This window comes from Corylus avellana, chromosome 9 (assembly GCF_965113065.1).
Source record: "Corylus avellana chromosome 9, dhCorAvel1.hap1.2, whole genome shotgun sequence".
Classification (NCBI taxonomy): domain Eukaryota; kingdom Viridiplantae; phylum Streptophyta; class Magnoliopsida; order Fagales; family Betulaceae; genus Corylus; species Corylus avellana.
The window spans coordinates 17,614,225-17,637,545 of record NC_142498.1 but is presented as its reverse complement, the minus strand read 5'-3'; the positions used below and the strand labels follow the sequence as shown (position 1 = coordinate 17,637,545).

Below are 23,321 nucleotides of genomic sequence, written 5' to 3'. Positions count from 1 at the left end.
ATTTCATAAATAACTGTATTTTAAGAGTCATTAAATTCAAACAGATTGATCGCACTTTCTACCTACAGGCAATTCATCTTGACTGTTAAATCACAATTGTTAGCAACAATCACTAAATTTTAATCTTATAATTAATATTAATAACAGTCAAGTAAATCCAATCGTTGGATTGTACTTATAAGTATCCTACGATCTATATCAAACAACTAGATCATACTTATAAGCATTAACTAATTGTCCATAGCTTCAATCTTTCATGCCAAGTGCGCCATCAAAGCAATGCCTTACAACCCACAACCAAGCGTGTACTAGTGCTAGTGCATACACTCAATCACTTTAAAATAATAAATATACGTATGTTAGTAGAGACATTAATAAACATCTTTTTCTTTCCACTTTTTCCCCTTGAGAATTCAAGATTATTATTAATAGGTTCAATAAAAGAAAGGAAAGTAAAACTATACATATAATTATATTTGATTTTGAAAACTTTCTAACATCCTGTTCATCGTAGGCCTCAACCTAAACTCGCTGACCTTTTCTTCTGTCGAGGCAGCAAGCAATGCCTTTCAATATCAACTGTGAGTTTCTTGCCATGGCCCCTTTCTTTAGGCTCCACAGTTCATAAGTGACAATCATTTTATCAAACAACGTTAACCAAAAACGTTGGAGACATTTACAAATATGACCTTTCCCAACATGCAGGAATTGTAATGGCGAATAATCACAATGATTTATATTGCTCGATCAAACGTGAAGCATGGAGACGCGATGTAGGGGTGACAGTGCATCCCAAACTTTGCAAATAAGAGATCTGCTGTTGAAAACGTTAAACAAAATGAAAAGTACGTTTCCCACCATAGAAAATAACACGGCACACGTTATGAAATTAAGCAATAATAATAAATAAATAACTTTAGAAAAAAATTCAATTAAGGCTCACAAATATAAATAATAATAATAATGAAAAAATAAAAAGGATAGAGAATTGACTCATTTAATTAATGGATGTTAGGTACCTGTTTACATGTTGCTGCTGATGAACCCATTGAATTCTCAATCCTTAGTTTTTGGAAATGCTCCTAAAAGGAAAAACAAAATAAAATGTATTCCATGGATTGTCAAAAACAAGCAAATATTACATTTTAAACACAAATGCTGAAACAAAATGTTTTATAATGCAAGATGTGAGACATCAATCTTATGCTCCCTCATATTTTAAACTAAGATCTAAAAACGTTTTTCAATATTAATTTAGTAAAAGAATATATATATAACTATCCTCATATTTTAAATTGAGATATCAAAACTTACTTCAACATAATTTAGTAAAAGAATACATATAATTATAAGAAAAACAAATACACATTAGGCCCTCTTACTACTCACAATCTTAATGCAAACAAACTCATCAAGATGATATAAGCAAACTATATTTGTGCTTCTAAGGAATTATTTAAGAGAAACATCAAGAACTTAGAAAAATGTAATGAACACACGTACATAGCTACAGACATAACATATATGATGCACACACATGAGAGAGAGAGAGAGGGGCATGTTTATCTACCCCCACATTATACTCTCTGTTTTCTAAAATTTGGACAACCTAAATTGGAGAAAGGAAAAACTTATCCAAGTACTAGGCTGCCATAGAACAAAGTCTCCAGTTTTTGAACTTGAAGCCAAGCTATTGTAAACTATTAATTTGAAAAATAAAATAACATTCGTATTGACTTTTAGATTGATGGACTAAATCAGATAGCTCTAATAGGTGAAAAAACAAATAAAAGAAATTCACTCCAACAATTGAAGCCAAGGAAAATAAAAAGTATGGAAATTTATAAGCTGAAATATGAAACCTGCTTTTCCCGCATCAAATGGGCACGTTGATCAGCTGGAATTTTCTCCCATCTCAAAACCTAGTACAAAAGAAATATCGTATTGAACAAAAAATAGCATACACATATTGACGCTGCATAAAAACTTTAACTAGTAGGGCAATCAAATTACTCTTAAATTGATAATGTAAGGAGTTACAATGAATACCCTTAGAGCATTCTTAACAGCTTTACCAAAATGACCAAAAGTACACTTTTAGTTATGTTTAATAACTCACATTTTTAGAGCACCCACTGCAGTCTCACTACTTTAACAATCAACTTTAACTATTTCATTTAAATATTATTTTTCAAAGATTTGTTTATTCTTTCTCTAACTATTATATTTTTGAATGTTTGTTAATGGTCTATTTTAAGAATATTTGTCTTATTCTAAGGTAATATTTTTAAAAATTTGTAATATTTCCTTCATTTTCTTAGTTTTAATTTCTATTGGAAGAAGCTAATGTTTTTCATGATTGATTTTGAATTGTTAGTAACGTCGGTTTATTTCCACTCCCATATCAATTCTGAAAAGTCTTTTTTTTTTTTTTTTTAATATAAAAAAAAAAAAACAGGGATTTTTCGTTTTTACTATCATTCAGCAGTAATAATATTTAATGCAATTATATGGCATAATATATACTTTTATTTCATTGAAGAGGGAGAGAGAAGAAAAGAGAAGGGAGATAGGCTACAGAGAAAAGGAAAAGAAACAGAAAAAAGGAGAGAGAAAATATATTTGTTTAATGAATAGGTGAGTGAATAGTAAATTTTAAGTTCGGTAAGTACTGTTCACCTCACTACTTTTTGTTGTTAAAGTGGTGAGGCTGAAAAGTGTACATTTAAGCTATTTTGGTTAAATTGTCTCACCAAAATAACCAAAATATAGATTTGGTGAGGCTGCAAGGACTGCTCTTATATGTTGAATACATTAATTATTATCGTAGATAATAAGTTAAATCATACTCTGGAAGAACCACCAAATATACTTACGTTTTCTGCATATTGAAATGCTTCGTCACAGCTCAAGCAAGACTTCAGCGCACTCAAAACATCCTGACGCATAAAACATGATGAAAAGACATCATTAACTGGAGACATGTTTGGGAACAGGTGATTAATGAGCCACATTGCAGACCCGTACTAGTTGGTTATTAGGTTTTTTTAGATTTAAAATTCTGTCATTTCATTCAAATTTGGTCACTCCAGTGGATGGTATAGATGCAAAATTCAAAATGAAACTTTTTGGAAGACACAATGACCGATTTGACATGCCAAATTTTCAAGGGACGGATTGAAATTTGAATAATTTTTCAAGTACAAAACATATACTCTAACTCAACCTTATTACACATTATGAAGTCAGCCTTTTATTTATTTTTTTATTTTTTGTAAGTCAGCCTTTTATTGTTTATGTATAAACATGCTCTACACATAGGCTCTCAAGAGTCACTCTACTATCTAATTGTTCATTAGTAAATGCACTATAGCAAATGCTTCGAATTGTTTCATCACTTAGATATTTCTTAAGTCACCTTCAAGAGTCAGAAAATGAACTACCAAAGCTTTCTAGATATTGTATTCCATCTTATACGACAAAAAACTAATTTTATAAATGAAAAGATCAGGGTTTAAGAAAAAAAAAAAAAAAAAAAGAAAAAAAAAAAAAGGAAAAAAAAAGGGAAGAGTTGGAAAAATAAAATGTGCATAGAAACTCTCTATCCGACCTCCTACCCTCACTAGTTATATTTATGACAATCATACCATCTAACAATAGATATGTCAGCATAGCTTGGTGCAGCCATTCAGGTATGCAAAGAAAGCATATAGCTATATTAAATTGTAGAAAAGAAATATAACTTGTACTTAAATATAATTAAAAAAACTGTATGACCTTGTGTTTGTTTTTCTTCGCTCTAAGGCGTTCATCAATCACAAAGCCCACCTGTAAATACAACAAAGTAACGTGAATCAGTAGTTACATGTTCATATTGTTTCCAATTCAAAGATTACTCACTGAAAATAAGAATCTCAAAGTCCTATGTGAATGCTTGTTGCCTATCTACATAATGCAAACATCAACAACCGCATGAATGAAATCTAGAACAGGAAAAAAAAAAAAAAAAGGAGTGAATAATTATGCCCACAATTCGTTCATTTATCAGTATTACGTATGACACCCAATCAACATAAATAGTTTTGCAGAAGAAAGATCACATCTATACTATTTCAAAGTAAAATTCAATCTCAAAAAGCTTCGAAGTTATCTCAATCTCAAGAACATTGCTGCCTGCAGCTACAATATCATTATCATGTACCTTCAGCATCAATGTCACACATTCAATGTTGTGTTAAACATAGTCCGATCTACTTGACTCCATGCACATCCAATCTTCCTAACTTTTCATAACTAAATTGCTATATCTTCCTCAAGGTCTGCTTGAAAATTTTCATAATTGATTATCAGTGAAGCAGTCACAATACTCTTATACAGCATAGGGTGGGCCAACACGATGCTCAATCCTAGCTACACTATCCAGAACTTACAAGACAAAGTTTGAAATAACACAAAAATCACCTTGTCAAGCAACCTCTTAGGATTTTGAAATGCTTGCTTCTTAGCCCATTTATGGAATAAATGGGAAATAACCAATCTATCCTCGACACTGAACCTGTAAAACAGTGATAGGAATCAGGTTCAGTTGCAATAAACTACAACTAAAAGTGATGGTAATGTTGATCAACCCATCACAAATGGGAGGACAACCTTCTTAAGAATCCATTCCCATTGCTTGCCTCAACTGGTTCTTTCCACTCTTTTGAAGCCTTATAATTACAAGATTTCAGGAAATCATCTGGCACCATATCTACTTCAGAAAGTTCTTTTTCTCTTGGCAGATCAATGGAAAACTGCAAGGTTTCATTTGGAATGTGTTCCTGCTTTGTTTGTAAATCTTGTATACTGACTTCAGCCTACATAAACAAGACATCAACTGAGAAGAGATGCAAAATAAAAACTAGTGACGTTTATTCATATAAGATAATGAATAGCCGATGTGAACTATATCTAGAATTCAATAATTAAATAGATTAAAGGGTCTATTAATTCTTACAATTCTGCTTAATTTACTTTATTAGGTTTAACAGCCAACAATCCATGCCAACTCAAATGCATGTTCCTAGATCAATCCACTTTGAAATGCCATTCAGAGAACAGTGGAAGACGACATAACAATAAAATTCTCAATACAATAATGGTATTATAAGTGGAAAGCATTTATATTGTCACTAACATGGCAACAACTTAAAGAGTAGGATAAGCATGACAAACCTGAACCTCTCGAAGATGATCTGGAATTTCTTTGAGAAATCTTGATGGCTGAAGCATCTGAAGGAAAACACTTATTACTCAAAGAGCAAAAAAACATAGTATTGTTGATTCTCAAAAAATTAACATAGTGTTGTGAACAGAAAATGTTTTCAGCATCAATTATTAAATTTCTCTATTAACCAAAAGTTCCTTAAGAGGGAAAGACTGGAAACCCCTCAGGGGCACTCTAGGCAACATTGTCAAGACCTGGGAAGGCAACCCTAGATCCCACTTTAGCTTTTAGATTCACCATAGCTATCTTCTGAAAAGGCCGAAAAAAGTCTAGACATTTTCTTAAGTGTAACTCACCTTTCAAGAGAACATGCATGTATAGAAAAAAAATATTTCATGTTAGTAAAGCTTCCAACATCCTGCAAAGCTAGAGACGGTTTAACTTGTATTTGTTCATTCATTTAGTTCTCTTGTATTTTTCTTTTTTTTTCCAGGTAATTTGAAGAAGGAAATGAGTGGATGGGCTCATACTTCATTTATTTCTCTTGTATATTACTCAAATAAGCAGCAAATAATTCAGGGCAATATGTTGCTTCTATATTAGCACATTAGAAATAGCAGGGATAAGACATGAGGGAAAATAATGTACGAGTGACCCATCTTAAGAGATAACTAGTTTTAGAGCATCCAACACGATACGGACATATCTTCTAAACCATATATACACCTAATCAATGTTGGATTCCTTAACACCCTCTCTCACATAAAGGCCCAATGATGCAAAAATTTTGGTGGGGTCACAAAGAGAACCAATCTAGAATCCATTGGATGAGCTGGGAACGGATGGCGCGGACAAAGAATGATGGAGGTCTGGGATTTCGGGATTTGGTGACTTTCAACAAAGCACTTTTGGCAAAACAAAACTGGAGAATACTTAAATATCCAGATTCCTTGATTGCTAGAATTCTCAAGGCTAAATATTATCCTCATGGAACAATTATGGAGGCTTGTGTAGGACGTCGGCCATCTTATGCTTGGCGAAGTATCATATCGGCGAAGCCTGTTATTGAACATGGGACAATGTGGAGGATTGGAGACGGTGAGGAGGTACAGGTGTGGGGGGACAAATGGATCCCCATGCCATCAACGTTCTCGGTGCAATCTCCTATTAATACATTGCCAGCAGATGCTAAGGTGAAGGATCTCATAGATACGGACACCAAGGAATGGAATGTTTCACTGGTGAAGGAAATATTTTGGGAATCAGAGGCACAAGTCATTCTCAACATTCCCTTGAGCCCACTCAAACCAAAAGATAGAAGAATCTGGCGAGGGACTAAAAATGGTGAATACACGGTCAGGAGTGCTTACCATTTGGAGATGGAACAATTAGCAGTTTCTTGCAGCAGTGGGTCGGGGCTAAACCACGAAGACACTTTGTGGAGTAACGTGTGGAAGCGAAAGGTGCCCAATGTGGTCAAAATGTTTCTATGGAAGGCTTTTAATAATCTTCTGCTGACCAAATCCAATTTATACAGAAGAAAGGTGATAAAGGAGAGCTCGTGCCCTATATGTGGTCTGGAGGAGGAGACGGTAGCCCATGCTTTATGGGACTGTACAGAGGCAAGGGATGTATAGGGTGGGAGCATTCGGAAATTTCAAAAAGCAAAGAGTAGGGGATTGGAATTCAAACAAATTTTCGTGGACATGCACTCTCAATGTGATAGCAAGGAAATGGACCTTTTTTCTGTTATAGCCAGACATATTTGGCTTAGGAGGAATTCAGTGGTTCACAAAAACTCTTTTCACCATCCCAACCAACTGGTACAAGGAGCTATTACGGCTTTGGACGAATTTTGGAAAGCAAATGACGCAGGCCGGCAAATAAAGTGGGATGCCGCTATGGCAAAAATGCTCGGCAAAATCGGGCTAGGTGTAATCGCGAGGGACTATTGGGGTCGGGTGATTATGGCTCGAAGCATTACGAAGTCAATAAATGTAGACCCAACGACAGCAGAATCAATTGCAGCTTTACAAGGACTCCTTCTTGGGCACGAATTAGAGACAACCGAAATAATATTTGAGGGAGATGCTAAACAGGTCGTACAGGAGGTGAATTCACATGAGCCATGCAATAGTTATTTCGGTCACCTAGTGGAATGTAAAGAATTTGGTATTCTCGTTATGAATTCTGTAAGATATTTGTTATGGAATAGATGAAATGTAATAGATGATGAGTAATGATTGGGAACTGAAGTCGAAGAAGGTAATGAAGTAGATTGATAATGGGTTATTCGAGATACCCAGGTCTCCAAAAGAAATTACAAACAACTCAAGTCTTTTTTCTCATGTCTGTCTAAAACTCCTAACAGACTATTTATACAATCCAAGCCCAAAGCTAACTACCCAGCCAGCTGGCCCAAAAATTGCGGTAACAACCCATTAAAGTGACGCACGCTTTCTGTACAACAGAAACGTGCGTCCCATTCCTACAAGCCACTGCACAAGAGAAACGTGCATCCCACTCCTACAAGCCATTCTTACAAGCCTTAGTTGTTTACAGCTGTACCACACTACTCCACATGCTTGGTTCACAAGTTGCCACGTAGCCCTTCCAGAAACTCCCTCTAAAGCCACACCTAAGCTTATTTCCCTATTGCCTCTCCTCTTCTCCTTCATGACCAACGGTCATGAAGCATATTACATGGAAGGCATCCAAACGATGATACAGGATTTCGGTAATGCGAGCTTCAACTATATACCCCGGGATGGCAATTACGCAGCGCACAGGTTGGCTAAGGAGGCCATTATTCAGGTCATGGACATAACGTGGAGGAACAAAATTCCACCATGTATCTATGGTATTGTAAAGAGAGAGGAAGTCACTTCTCCTTGATTGTATTGTTTTTTACAGCGCTTTTTGGAATAAGATATCCATTTCTTCAAAAAAAGAAACCGAAACCAAGATAGACAAGTTTGATGACACAACCTGATGCAGGAAGCAATAACTTGCTTTTGTTTAATTCTAATTTGATTCCATTTTAGGAGTTTGGATATTTTTATAATTTCAGATTTTAGGTATAAGTAGAAATTTGAGCGTAGTGTTTTTATTTGTGGGTTTCATTAGTTGTTTGGTTTTGGGCCGTTTAAATCTGAAAAAGTTAGTCAATTAGGGTTAGGCATTAGACACCTACAAATATGGATGTAATGTCTTTTTTTATTTTCTATGATGGTTAAATGAAGAAGAATTTCGAGCAACAGTTGCTATTGAGGAGAGTGTGATGCAACCCTTCTCCTATCCTAAGTACGATGATACATAGGAAAACTAGGTGTTGTGCCTAAGTTTGTCTCTTTTTTTTTCTTTTTTCTTTTTCTTTCAGTGTCTAGCAATTTTATTTCGAATTCCAACCATTTTCATATATTATTTCCCAAGAATCCAATCCTAAAGAACCCCAAATCAGCCATACATCAAATTTTACTGGTTAATTACTAATTGAACTAGTAATTGTCTAAAGTGGAATGTGAGTCACTTTCTTTAAAATTTATTAGACACTAGCTTATAACCCACGCTATGCGCGGGATTCTTCATTATAATTTAATTTTAAAATTTAAACACATCATTTTTCATTATAAGTTAAAAAGACGTATAAAAATATATCTCACCTCTTTAAATAAAAAAAAAAAATTAAATCTTCTTTTCTATAAGTATATATGATTTAGAATGAATAGTATATAAAGAAAAAAAAATAGCAAGAATAATACATAGATTATAATATAGTTAATGCAATTAATGACGCTAATTAATGACATGTGGGTTATATGGAAATATAATTAACGCAATTAATGATGTCATTAATGAATAGTATATAATTAATGCAATTAATGACACTAAATAATGACAGGTTTTTTTCTTAAAAAACAGGTTATATATATATGACGTCTTTTTTTTTTTTGAGAATCCTAAACGTATTAATATACATATTAAATTGACTAAACATATTAATACATAATAATTTGATTTATATTATTTGTTTCCTTATTTGATTCAGACATTAATAATACTAAATTTATTGAATAATTTATATGTGGAAAACTCTTGAAATATAATTAACACAATTAATGACGCTAATTAATGTTCACTCTTAAAAAACCGGTTAAAAAATTATGCCTTAAAAAACCGGTTTAGTATTTAAAAAAAATAGGTTCACACCACATGTCGCAATTTTAAGGCACTTATATATAAAAGCAATTTTAAGGCAATTTTCACATGGACTACAGGCTGGCTTGCTCCTTTAGAGATCAATTTTCCTGATTTTCTTTTTATGTTCTCTTCTTCCTTCTCCCCTACTTAGTCGCTCTCTTGTATACTCCTTGTGTACTTGGGTTGCGCCCCTCTGCGCTCTTTAATGCATTATTACTTATTAAAAAAAAAACTCAAAACCCTTCCGAGAAGTGCCTTAAAATTGAGACATATAGTGTGAACCCATTTTTTTTAAACACTAAACCGGTTTTTAATGCATAATTTTTTAACCGGTTTTTTAAGAGTGAACTGATTTTTTCTTAAAAAACCAGTCATTAATTAGTGTCATTAATTGCGTTAATTATATTTGAAGAGTTTTTCATATATAAATTATTCAATAAATTAAGTATTATTAACGTCTGAATCAAATAAGGAAACAAATAATATAAATCAAACTATTATGTATTAATACGTTTAGTCAATTTGATATGTATAGTAATATGTTTAGGATTCAAAAAAAAAAAGACGTCATATATATATATATAACCGATTTTTCTTTAAAAACTGGTCATTAATTAGCGTCAATAATTGCGTTAATTATATCAATATATCTATATGACGTCATTATTTGCGTTAATTATATTTCAATATAATTCACATGTCATTAATTAGCATCATTAATTGTGTTAACTATATTATAATCCATGTATTCTTCTTACTAATTTTTTTTCTTTATACTATTCATTTTAAATCATATATACTTATAGGAATAAAGATTTAATTTTTTATTTAGAGAGATGAGATATATTTTTATACGTCTTTTTAACTTATAATGAAAAATGATGTGTTTAAATTTTAAAATTAAATTATAATGAAGAATCTCGCGCATAGCGCGGGTTATAAGCTAGTATCTATAATTAGAGAATCAACTGTAAAAATGTTTTATGGCTAGTACCTGCCAATTGGAATCCATCATGACATAGAGAATGAAAAGCCTTTTCCGAGCACGAGTCATTGCAACATATAATAGGCGCCTTTCCTCCTAAGAACCAAAGAAAAGAGTGATCGGCCAAAAATACTAAAAAGATTTATCTAAATGAAAGAAAGATAGAAATTGTCCATGCAAGAACAAAATTACCTCAATTAAGGTCCCATTTTCCTTTGCAATACCATTAAATTCATGCAACAAAGGAATTTCAGATTCATTTGCCTGTGTAATTGACTAGAGCATTAATGCAAAGAAAAATGCCTTCAATAATACTATAAGAACTGAAGAACATGAAGTGTAAGGGAATAAATTGAAAATCACAACATAAACAATTTTAGAGGACAATTATGATGCATTATTGGTGCAGCCATTTGTTTAAAAGAGCACGTTGAGCAACACCTAGTAAATCAATGTGGTCAAGTACCTTAACAATGAAAACAACATCCCATTCTAAGCCTTTTGACTGCACAAGGAAGACAAGAGGGATTAAAAGAAAGTTGAACCAACAATATTTCCAAGCTCCAGAAGAACAGCAATAGAATAGTCCCAACAAATTAAAGAAAGGGAACTGTGGGAATCAGAAATATACCTGATGAATGGTAGTCAAGGTGACAGAGTTTTCATTATTATGTCTCCTAGAGCGAAAATTTTCTCTCTCACGCTCTGATATGAAGTCAATAAAAGCCTTGAGCACATTGACACAACCTTTTTCTTCTGCTACAGTTTTACTAGCCCTTTCTGCAGCAAGGAATTTAGTTGATAAAAATTCAGAGACGTCATCCAGCAAGTACTGAAGAACCTGTGGGGAGAAGGGATCAGATTGCAACCCATGTGAGCGCACCAAGATTCAGGTGAGGGCAAAAGTAATTTGGAACTTCAAGATGAAAACTCCATACTTACAGATCTGATGTCATTGTCTTCATTCAACAATTTTCCTCCATCAGCATCAACAATTGCCCGTTGCTCAAGAAGGTATTTCTAAACAATTAAGGCATGAATGATTGGTGAAAGTTATGTAAATCTACTGAATCAGAAAAATAGTAACAAACATTTGAATGAAAAACATGTACTCATATCATTGGCTTATAAGAAAACAGCATCAAGCACAACAATAAATCTCTTGAACCATTTTAATTATTAAGTTTTGACTTCATATAAAAAAAATAAACATGAAATAAAATAACATAAGATAAGGCTAAAGAGAAGACAAACCTGAGGTACCATGTTTGCTACTGAGGTTATGACAGCTGAAATTGATTGTTCCTGCAAGCATTTTTATGTGAGGTCAATTTCTTTAAAAACAAGCAAACGACTGCAATAGAGGTATGTGAATTACTGACCAAATTACCCTGTTTTATAGTGTTAGAAGAGTTAGGGTTTGAGTCATTAGGGTTTTGGGGGTATTTTAGTCTTTATGGTATTTCCCTAATCCTATATAATAGGATGCTTGTATTAGGTTAACATAAGTTGAATAATATAATAGCCTCCGCATTTTGTGTCTAAAACGTTCATACAAACTATAACATGGTATCAGAGCTTGTTTCGATTCTTGGGTAGTTTAGTTTTCTTCTTGGTGGCAGCACTGCCCGTGTGGGCTAACCCACACGGGCAGTACCTTCAAAGAGCTCCGTAGAGCTGTTTTGCTCTTGTTTTATGGTGACCGGAACTCCTTCCGGTGAGAAAAAAATATATATATATTTTGTTTGTTTTTGATCTTCTGTGATGCTGGCCGGATGGTTCTGCGGTGGTTTTCTGTCTTGTTTGAAGTGGCCGGAAAAGTTGCAGCGGCCATCGGGAAAAAAAAAAAAAAAAAAAAATTCGGACAATTTGATGTTTTTGGTGTTGAAACGTTACTGTGTGGCCTTCTATTGATTCTGTAGTTGCTGTTGTTGAAGTGGCCGGAGTGTTCTGTCTTCTCCGGCAAGTTCCGTCGAGCTCCGGCGAGTCTCCGGCAAAGGTCCAGCGAGCCTCCAGTGACTGTTTCTGTTCTGTTTTTCAGTGTTTTTCTTCTGTTTTTAGGTACTGCTGGCCAGTTCTGTGTGTTTCCAGCCAGTTTTGAAGCCCCGACGAAGTTCCGGCATATTTCCAGCCAAGCTCCGGCAAAGTTTTTTGTTTTTCCAGCATCTGTTTTCCGGCGAATCTTGTTGGTTAATCATGTGAAAATTTGTTGTTTGTTTGTTGTTTGTGATTGATGTATCCGACCGGCCTTGGATTCTCCGGCAAGAACCGATCAAGTGATCGATGCATTTGACCGGCCTTGGTGTTTTACGGCGAGAACCAATCCCAAGATCGATGTATCCGACCAGCCTTGGATTCTCCGGCGAGAACCGATCAAGTGATCGTTGCATCCGACCGGCCTTGGTATTTTTCGGCGAGAACCGATCAAATGGTTGTTCAAGTTACCAACGAGTTTTCGACCGGCGTTGAAGTTTTATTTAATTAACTTGTGTGGTCCAAGCAGTTCCAGCTTGAGGGGGAGTGTTAGAATATGTTTTCTAGTTGTTTTTCGTTTGCTTGTATCTTCCAAACTGGATTCATATGATGTATATGCTCCAGCTTGAGGGGGAGTGTTAGAAGAGTTAGGGTTTGAGTCATTAGGGTTTTGGGGGTATTTTAGTCTTTATGGTATTTCCCTAATCCTATATAATAGGATGCTTGTATTAGGTTAACATAAGTTGAATAATATAATAGCCTCCGCCTTTTGTGTCTAAAACGTTCATACAAACTATAACATATAGAAAAAAAGAAAGCAAGCAAGCATCGAACCTTATCTCTAAAGCAATGCATGGTCCAGCACAGACTACCATCAAACAACTTGGAAATGATTTAGATAGGAAGAATAAAATAAAATAAAAAAGCTAGAAAAATATGAAGAAGTTCTTTTATACGGCTAAAATTCTATGGAACCAAATAATTGGACAGCCAAACCAAGATCAAATGACAAATAACCACAAAATTCAGTTTATTTCATCGATTCCCACCATATAGAAGAAACTTTCCGTTTTATCAATAGAGATAAAACAATTTTACAAGTTATTACCAATAAGAAACATCAAGTCAATGATTCTGCACTGAATGAAACGAGGTCATATTTACCCTGTGAACAAGTTTTGATACTATCTCAAGTGTTGACAACACCTTGCGTCCTTGGGTGAGCTGACTCCTATTATCAATTGCAGGGCTCATATTTCAGTAAATTTTAAGAGACATGCATACAACACTAACACAAAAAGCTGATAAAAATAAATGTATCAATGTATACAATATGTATAAATATATATATATATATATATATATATATATATATAGAGAGAGAGAGAGAGAGAGAGAGAGAGAGAGAGAGAGAGATCTTGCAGTTTAACAAAAGTTTGGCAACATCCATATCAACTTTCATGCTTCTCAATAGAAGAACAGAACATTGTTATAGTAACAATGCAGTGCTACAAGAACTGCATGGTAGCAAGTTTAAATCCTGGAAGATTTAATAATTCTAGTAGCATCAGAATCAAGGAACGATATTATACATCTGATTGAGCTAGCAATGGGTCAGGATTATGCAGGTTTCAATCAGGTCACATTAACCTGCCACTGTACACTAACTATTCATTTTAAATAGTTTGTCAATATATTTTCCAGAAAAGTTAAGTTTTCATGTTTCATCACATTTCTCAAAAAAATATATATATAATAATTGTTCTCTTGGGTTTTAATTATCTACAAAATAACTATGCTTATCAATTTCTGAATTTCCTTGAGGCAGCCTTGCCCACTTTTATTTCCAATGCCAAAGTGCATAAATCCTAAATATGCACAAACTAGGCATTTGAAAATAAAAACCAGAGGCTAATTATTCGTTATTATAAGCCACAATTTGTGCACTGAGTTGTGTTAAAATTCACTGTTTTGAATATGCTTTGAGCTTCATACCAACATATAGTGCATTCATAAATACATATACACACACACATTGAGCTACCTATCACATGTAAGAACACTAAGATAAACTTGGAAAACAGAAGATCTTGAAGGTATGCACAAACTAGACATTGGCAAATAAAAACCAGAGGCTAATTATTCATTATTATAAGCCACAATATGTGCTCTGCGTTCTGTTAAAATTCACTGTTTTGAATATGCTTTGAGCTTCATACCAATATATAGTGCATTCATAAATACATATACACACACACACAATGAGCTACCTATCGCATGTAAGAACACTAAGATAAGCTTGGAAAACAGAACCTCTTGAAGGTACCAGAAATCTTTGCACTAAAGATGTCGGAAGCAGCTGATACAAAGCTGCATTTTCTAATAGTTGATATTTTGTCAATGTGGTCAATTACCTGTAAGAAAGAGCGATAGACTCTTTGTGAGCCTCTCACAGAATGAATACATCTTTGAAGAAAAGAAAGAAAAATAGAACACATTGTGCACATACCCTCTTCTTTTCCTCTTTCTCAAAAGGAAGTAAAGCCTTGAAGATCTGACGGTATGGGGCATCATCACAAGCAGGCAATGTTGTTCTAAGCATAGCAATAATGGCTCTGACAACCTATTATATGACGAGCTAAATCAACAACCATATAACAACAGTAGCACTTTATGCGATTCAGCACATTTATAAGAAAATAGCATTGCTTTCTACAAATCAGAAAAATATAAGGACACAGGCATATAAAAGTTTCAAATAGCTTAGAAATTGTGTATAGAATATTAGAAGATTGTAAAAGGGGGGAATGTTGTAAGTAGAAATATATGCAGGCCAACAATTAGGTCACATGGGTTATGCCTAGAAGGGTATTAGATTTGTTAGCGAGGTCAGGGAAGTAATCATTCAGTTATGGATGTGTGGAGAATAGTCCCATTGTGTTTAATGTGGACCATATGGTGTTAAATCACCACTTATCCCTAACGGTTAAGCTTACAGGAAAGGTTAAATTTAATTATTTAATCAACACTTTAATGCTCCCCCTCACATGTGGACTCAATCTCTCTTTTCAATAGGTGAAACCCAACAAGTTAAATATTTAATTGAAATTAAAATAAATGACGGAATCAAGATTAGAACTCGGTACATTTGGCTCTAATATTAGGTTAAATTACCACTTATCCCAAAAGTTTAAGCTGATAGTAAAAGATAAATTTAATCATTTAATTAACACTTTAACGTATGGAGAGAGTGGAATGCACAATATTTAGAAGATCATGAGAAGATGCAAGATGAGCTTAGAAGCATTTTGGTCAAGACCCTATTCAATTGGGCAGGGGCTTTTAATGTTTCCTAATTTTTCTACTTTGTCTCAATTTCCTGTTGCACACCTCTGTGTTTTTCAATGAAATTATTTATTTATCAAAAAAAAATTAGGTCCCTCTAGCATCAAAACCACGAAGCAAGTAAACTTGACAATGACAAATCCATAGGCCTCTCTCCGGAAAGAAAGAACGCAAGTAGATTGTGTTACAGGTCTCCACTATAACACAAGCTGTATTTTAGTTGAACAACTATAAGAAAGAGTCATAGTGTCAAATTATTCATTTGTTTACATCAATATGTACTTGTACACGTGTCTCATGTATTTAAATATTTATATATCTCTCCATCCAAAAAATTTCCAAAAGATCTAAAAACTAGGTGTAAATAGACTGACTGCCCAATAATAAGTGTTGATACAACAAGGAGCCTATCTATAATTTCTCATCTTGAACCACATGAGAGCATCATCTTCGATATTGGCTATGAATAATTTATGGTTAGCAAGAGAAACTAGTCATATGCAACTAACACATAAGGTAACCACTTGATTCCTCTGTCGGCCTAAAAGGCACATCTTTGAAAATTAAAAATGCAATCGATATTTACGAACTTAATGTCTCTAAAAGAATGTTAGCAACCTTTTTCCGATAGAATGCTACACCATGAATGTTAAAAGGTACTTTCCTTTCACGGAAGGCCATTTGGAAGACTTTTCCTGATACCTGTAACACACAAGATTAGACCACAATTCGTCAGCAGATATCTAATGTTTGTATCATGAAAAATTATACCATGGGAAGTACGTTTCACCTGCCTCCGGTAAAGAATTGCAATGTTGCCATAGGAGCAGCTCACAGCAGAACCATTAGAAGCAGTTTCCAAGATCTTGTCAACAACAAATGCACACTGTGAATCCTCATTATGACATTCTTTAATAGTTATCTGTGTACAGTGGGCCAAATTATCCAGAAATTAAGCAACCAACTAGGAAAGAAATAGCAAATTGAATAAAAATAAGATGTAAAGAATAAGGCAGAACTAAATTACCTTAGATCCAGAAGAATTATCAGTGATAACATCTTTTAACTGGCATCGGTTAATATTATTTTGTATAAGAGAAGATGCAGCCTCAACAATACAGCGTGTGGATCGATAGTTTTTATTAAGTCTGATCTGAATCATGGATGTATTGCAAAGTTAAAAGAATCAAAATGAATCACTACCATGTGGACTCCTTTGCGAGAACTCAATTCTAGTCATACACAATTTCGTACATGAGTAAATATAATAAAGGAATATGCATGAGTCAAAAGGCAAGGTGGACCTCTTTGTAGTTCGGAAAATCTTTGCGAAACGAATCAAATCCAGAAATGTCAGCTCCATTAAAACTAAAAATGGACTGCATTAGAACATGTTATAGTGGACTTTAGAATTAAGTAACTTGAACAGAATGAGTTTACATTGCACACACACACACATCTAAAAAGAAATTCAATTAATGAACAAACAAAAATTGAAGTAAACCAGAACCAAAAATTCTGGTGTGGAAGGCAGTGAGCACACCTGATCATCATCACCAACAATGGTTATGTGGTTATGAGATGCAAGAATCCGCAGAAGATTGTATTGCATGGAACTTGTGTCTTGAAACTCATCTATTACAATGGCTTTCCATAAATCATGGCACTCCTTGAATACTACAGAAAGGGCAAACATAGTCAAAACATGAATAACATCTGAAGGCACATACGCTAATTAAATTTATATAAAAAATATCAACCTTCAGGAAAATCGGTTAGCAGCTTTACAGAATAGCTGATTAGGTCATGGTAATCCAGAGCATTACAAGACCTTAAAATGTCATTGTAGTTCCCAAGAACTACAGCCTGATTCAGATCCATAGGTTAGAATCACAAAAATGTAAGCAGAAGTACCAAAAAAACTTCTGAAACAGCAATTTAACAGCTTACTCCTATGTCATCACCCATCTTACGGCATTCTTCAGGAGTCCTTCCAGAAGCTTTAGCCTGAAAATGGAGTACATAAATTGCTTAATACCAATACAAAGTCTAATTGAAAATGAAAATTGTAGAAAATGCAGTAAAGATAGTTTTGGAAGCTGTCTAGTGGGCTGTTTATCAGATATTAGTGTTATAAAAAGTGTGTTCAGTTACTAGTCACAAGTGCAAGATGCAAATTATTTCACACACAACCAAAAGCAAAAGGAGAAAGGAGAGAGACAGACAAAGAAGCCCTGTCAACTTGTATTTAATGCGTTACTATAGTTTTAATTTATCTATATACTATATCGTCAAATCTTTAAAACATCCACCATCAAAAGTCCTGAACTCTACAGGATGGAATATGAACTAAGAACATATCAACATCCTACCTTCCAAGTATCTAGAACAATAATAACTAACAATTTGTAGGCATTGCTTACCAATGATGTCAAATTTTGGGGAGATAGAACCAGCAATAATAAGGATTATTCATAAGTCATCAACTACTTCCAAGGAAACTAAGAAAGTATTGAAACTACTAAGTGCATTAATTGACTAGTTAATTGAATGGTTAGAAAACTGAAATATAAAAAAATAAAAGATAAAAACCAATTTATCAATATGAAAGCAATTTCTGGCTTTTTATACCAGATATATAAGTTTTTTAACTTGCAAAATACAGAACCGCATTATAAGTAACATTGTAAGATATAACCTTCGTCACAAACTTCAGCCATTTCCTCGACTTATCCTTAAGATGTTGCAGAGACGTTATACCATTAGACCCTTCACCAAGTATGCAGGCATTATGATTTTGTATACTTTCCTCACTTTCTAATAACCGCACAGCCTCAATGGTTGCTTTTCTCTGTTGCCCATGACCATATATTAGGAATTCAGATGTGCGCCCTAACCTGTAACACAAGCAATGTCTTAGTACTCAGATACTTTCAGAGATCATATAAGAAAAAATGACACTAAGTACCATGTATCTTTCACACAAATCTTTTCTACATTAAATCTTTGCTACATAACACTCAAAATGCATATAGATTTAATTGTCAATTTCTGCTGAAATAAATAAACATCTTGACACTGTTACTTGAATAATCTATAAGACTATTGAGTGGAATACATACATTACAGACTCGAAAGAAAGAAAGAAAAGAAAAAAAAAAAAAAGGAGGAGGGGAGTGGAGAGGGGGGAGGGGAGTAACCACTATGCAAAACAACCTACCATTGTCAAAACTGATTGCACGTATTAGCAACCTATCAACTTGAGGCACATATGAACCATGAATAAGTTGTAAGCTCTAAATTAGACTTCATATAGCCATAATAGAATTTCCAAAGAAACCTAAAAAAATAAATAATTTACAACTAAACTAAACTTCCAGGTATCTTCCTTGGTAATTGCAGAGCGTTGAATGCAAAATTTGTCTTGGAGGAAGGGCACAATGTACACTTAAAATAGTTGGTCGAAAGAGTCGATTATATTGCATAGAAAGGATATAATAGTGAAAATTAATATCAGGATATCAGTTCCTCTTACTATTTTAATCTAAAATTTCAAGTAACCTTCAAAGTACAACTTGAGAAATAAACTTTTTCGTGCTAGTTTAAAACAACACACTAATTAGATAGAAACATGTATAGATGTACAAGTTTTCCAAAATAAATACTAATATGTTATAGTTTCAAGTTTGAAAAATAATACAAATCAATAAAGTTAAGGGCTTTAGAGTTATGGGTCTATTTTTATATTAGCTAATATGATCAAGTGAAGGGGTAAAATCAATCGTAGTTGATAGAGCATGTCAATCTCTGTAAACTAAAATTACAAACAAGCAAAAGTTGTAGTCCCTTTCCCCGTTATCTTCATTTGTAGTCCCTCTCTTGCCATCGTAGTTGATAGAGCATGTCAATCTTTGTAATTCTCTTCTACCTTTAGTATTTGTCTTGACAGAAGCAATTGAAGAACTAGGCATGTTATTCTCCTTCCGATTTGCTTCAATAGCTATAAACAGTGCCAACATCTGCTCGTCATACCCCTCATACGACAAGCCCACTACATTGCAGAAATTTTTCACTCCTCACAGGAAATTGCCTCAATCAAGACCGGTCCGTCCAGAATATCCGCCGTTAGAACTCCTAAAGTGTGATTTCCCACATTGCCTGAGCATGAAAAAGATGATGTGTTTATATGGAATATACTCTCTCTAAATGGTATGAGGCATTTTGGGGGTAAACCCAATAATAAAACCGTGCAGGCTTGGCTCAAAGCGGACAATATCATACCACTTTAAGTAGGGGTGTTACAAATGGTATCAAAGCCATAGCCCAGCCTGAGATGGGGGGAGCGGTGCACAAGCCCAAGAGGGTGGCCAGCGAGGGCGCTGGGTCCTAAGAGGGGGTGATTGTGATGTCCCACATTGCCCGGGCATGAAAAAGATAATGTGTTTATATAAAATATACTCCCTCTAAATGCTATGAGACCTTTTGGGGGTAAACCCAATAATAAAACCGTGCGAGCTTGGCCTAAAGTGGGCAATATCATACCACTTGAAGTAGGGGTGTTACATAGAGGCTTTAACTCCATCACTACTTCAACATTATACGGCACCATATCCAAGCCTGCAAAATGAATATCTCCATATGCTGCTATCGGAATTAATCCACTCTCAGCACCATCTACGTGCATTATCTCGTCGTCCAAACAAGTTCCCCCCATATCATGTCCTAGCACAACAACAAAGTTATTGGAAACGCACCCTCCACTTCAGCGTAAATCACAGACTGATGCATCATTTTCGGCACACTCTCCTTATTGATCCACCGATACCTAGTAATATCCACTACTACCCCTTTGAGCTTCTCCTCCTTACCCGCACACCCAATCGACAGCACATTTGAGTTTCGGAGGAGTGGCAGGGAGGTTTACCATCAGAATTCCATTTGCTAATTGCTTTAAGGGACGCAATATGGGGTATTTGGGATTCTTTTACGTGGAAGCAAAATTATTTTTTTAGTTTCGGTGTGAGGTTAGCAGGAGTGTAAGATTGGCCGAGAGGAGTAGAGGAGTTTTTCGGGCAATGATTCTGGCCTGACGGGAGTAGATGAGCAGCTTTCAAGTAGTGAAAACTATTAATGGGTATTTTATTAATTTGGTGAGGGAAACAAAATTCAAAAGCAAAAGATGTAAATCATCTGCAATTTTGCATAAATTCCATACAATCTCAGAGTGCACATACTTCTCTGCATGTGAACGACAAAGTTGCAAGGAAAATGAATGGAACGTGCTGATTGTGAGCTCCTTAGCAGTTGACTTTCCAGCCACTGCTCCAATGCGATCTCTCAACTCAGAAGCTGCTGCTGTAGTAAAAGTCATTGCCAGAATGTTTGATGGACTAATACCCTAAACACATTTTAATGGATAGGAATTAAAAACAAAAAGGAATAATCAAGCCTGTTAGTATACTAGATCAGAAGAAGGAGGAATACACAAAATAATTAACAAGCATTTAAATTAAGAAAACAAATGAGGAAGAAAAAAATGATTCAGATGAGAAAAGAGGCAATACCTCATTAAGCAGCATAAACACACGCCCAACCATTGTGGAAGTCTGACATTAAAAGCAGAAAATTTAGCTCCAACAAACACTATAGTATATAATAGAATCTACTAAAACAATCAAGAAAATCATTTTGCTGTATGTGTATGAGAGAGACACAGGGAGGCAAGGAGGAACCTTTCCACTTCCTGGACCAGCAACAATCATCAAAGGAATTGAAATATCATAACATGATGCTTCTCTTTGCCTGTCATTCAGAGACTGCAAATATTTCAGGTACTCCTCAGGCATGTTCCCAGTCTGTATGGTCTGAGAAGTACCCGACCCATTTGCTCCAGTGGCAGGCTCCAAAGTGGGGCAAAGTACACCACTACTATTACTAGTATGCTGATTATCCACAAAAGCTTCACCGCTTGGAACCCGCCTCTCTGTTTTTGCTGCAGAGTCACAGAAAGCATCTATTTCTTCCAAAATGGACTCATCAAAATCATCATCTAGAATGCTAGGCATCATCGAAACGGAGTCAATTAAAGTAGAACGTTCTGGTTGTTTCAGAGGAGTTTTAAAAGAATCTAACATCTGTTCATTCTCTAAAGGAACACCAATCCTGCTTGCTCTAGAACTATGATCAATTAATTCCATCCGATTGATAGTTAAGCCCCTGGAACAGGAGCTGCTGCTATTTTCACAACCTGTTGACTTGACCCCCATCAAAAAAGATGGGGATGGCGTGTTTGTCCGTAATTCTGCAAGAGGAACTCTCTTGATGCTAGCAACCCGAACTGGGGTGGCAATTTCATTTTCATCCACAATTCTGGAAAAAATAAATAAATAAACGATCAGTATCATCAGAAATTCATCGCATTTAATCATTTTATCTTTGCCACAATTGATAAAACAGGAGAAGACATGAAATAATAAAAATTCACAAATTAACACGAGCCTATTCAATTATCTGTTAGGTTCTCAAGAAAAAGTATGGAAAAGGATGTGGCTTTTACAGGGGCACAAAAGAAAGGTGAAAGAAAGCAGCATGCAACGGATAAAATCTTAGGCTTCGTTTGGTTGACGATAATTAAAATTGGCGCAAAATCAACCTCATCTTACCAATACTATAGTAACCGCGTAAAAAGCAGAATTAAATTTTGACTTCTTTCCAAAACTTTGTCAGTAATCAAACAGGGCATTAGGTTTTTTAAAAAAACGTTTGGAACCTCATCTGATGCCTAGCTCTATTTTCCACAAACAAAGAGGAATTATGAAAAGAAAATTAGGGGTTCGATGTAGAAGATAGCTTACTTAGGCCTTTTGCGAGCGAGCAGTGCCTTTGCGGCTCTGAAGTTCAGAGAAATGCGAGCCTTTTGTTCCTCTGTGATTTCTCCTCTAGAAATTTGAGGCACGATTGGATGCGCATTTTCCTTAGACATTCAAGAGGAAAATGTGGCTCAAAAGCTTAACCCTAGGAGGAGGTGGAGCAGCAAATAGACAGGACACAGCTTTTTGAGTTTCTGTTCGGTTTCTCTTCCCCCCTGCCCGTTAAATTCAAATAATTGGGCTTTATGCGCAAATGGGCCGTGGGTTTTGTTTTATACCATACAAAAATGGTCTAATAGTCTCTAATGAATAGCTTAATTGGCTGAAGACCACGCCTTATGAAGCGAATGTCACTAGTTTGAATCCCCTCTCCTCCTCTCTTGTCTTGTGTGGACATGTCAAAAAAAAAAAAAAAACAAAACAAAACAAAACAAAAATGGTCTAATAGATTCTAGTGAAATAAAGCTCTGCATATCTTCTCACAAAAATGGGTCAAAATGGATGTTACTGACCAAAACACAATTTTTAGCTTTAAAAACTCTATTTTCTAAAAAATTCCAAACATGCTCAAAGAACTTTCTCTCTCTCTCGTGCCGGAAAAATGAAAAGGATATCTTCTTTCTTCCCAACTCCCCTTTTCCTATTATTCGTAGGTGGAGATCATCCTAAAACCTCTTCGCCATTGACTTCTTGTTAGAAATTAGATTCAGAGCGAACCTTGCTAACTTCATATACTTGGTTG

At 34.9% G+C, this 23,321-nt stretch overlaps 1 protein-coding gene across 2 annotated transcripts; it reads right to left on the bottom strand.

Moving 5' to 3' along the window:
* Positions 1 to 321: 321 nt before the first annotated feature.
* Positions 322 to 22,761, bottom strand: SRS2 (P-loop containing nucleoside triphosphate hydrolases superfamily protein). Of its 2 annotated transcripts, XM_059604531.2 has the most exons (29): positions 22,565 to 22,761; positions 21,443 to 22,079; positions 21,275 to 21,316; positions 20,945 to 21,108; positions 18,409 to 18,607; positions 17,661 to 17,717; positions 17,471 to 17,576; positions 17,254 to 17,387; positions 17,015 to 17,089; positions 16,738 to 16,863; positions 16,501 to 16,632; positions 16,329 to 16,412; positions 14,875 to 14,988; positions 14,679 to 14,779; positions 13,530 to 13,596; positions 11,646 to 11,696; positions 11,334 to 11,411; positions 11,023 to 11,232; positions 10,858 to 10,896; positions 10,584 to 10,655; positions 10,401 to 10,487; positions 5,215 to 5,271; positions 4,651 to 4,856; positions 4,462 to 4,555; positions 3,778 to 3,828; positions 2,877 to 2,939; positions 1,863 to 1,922; positions 1,020 to 1,082; positions 322 to 814 (listed from the first exon to the last, which is right to left on the bottom strand). In XM_059604531.2, exons 1-29 carry the CDS (start codon positions 22,690 to 22,692, stop codon positions 725 to 727), a joined length of 3,387 nt encoding a protein of 1,128 aa, XP_059460514.2. In that variant the 5' UTR covers positions 22,693 to 22,761; the 3' UTR covers positions 322 to 724. The 2 variants fall into 2 exon arrangements, with proteins under 2 accessions (XP_059460514.2, XP_059460516.2); XM_059604533.2 differs by lacking the exons at positions 322 to 814; positions 1,020 to 1,082; positions 1,863 to 1,922; positions 2,877 to 2,939; positions 3,778 to 3,828 and adding an exon at positions 4,155 to 4,319.
* Positions 22,762 to 23,321: the final 560 nt, after the last annotated feature.

Bases quoted from the DNA above. Each gene is read 5' to 3' on its own strand.
- SRS2 (XM_059604531.2), bottom strand. From the start codon at position 22,692: ATGTCTAAGGAAAATGCGCATCCAATCGTGCCTCAAATTTCTAGAGGA. The intron at 14,989-16,328 runs GTTGCTAACATT...GTCATATAATAG, and splicing joins TAGCATTCTATCGGAAAAAG to GTTGTCAGAGCCATTATTGC. The intron at 3,829-4,461 runs GTGATTTTTGTG...TTGTATTTACAG, and splicing joins CTAAGAGGTTGCTTGACAAG to GTGGGCTTTGTGATTGATGA.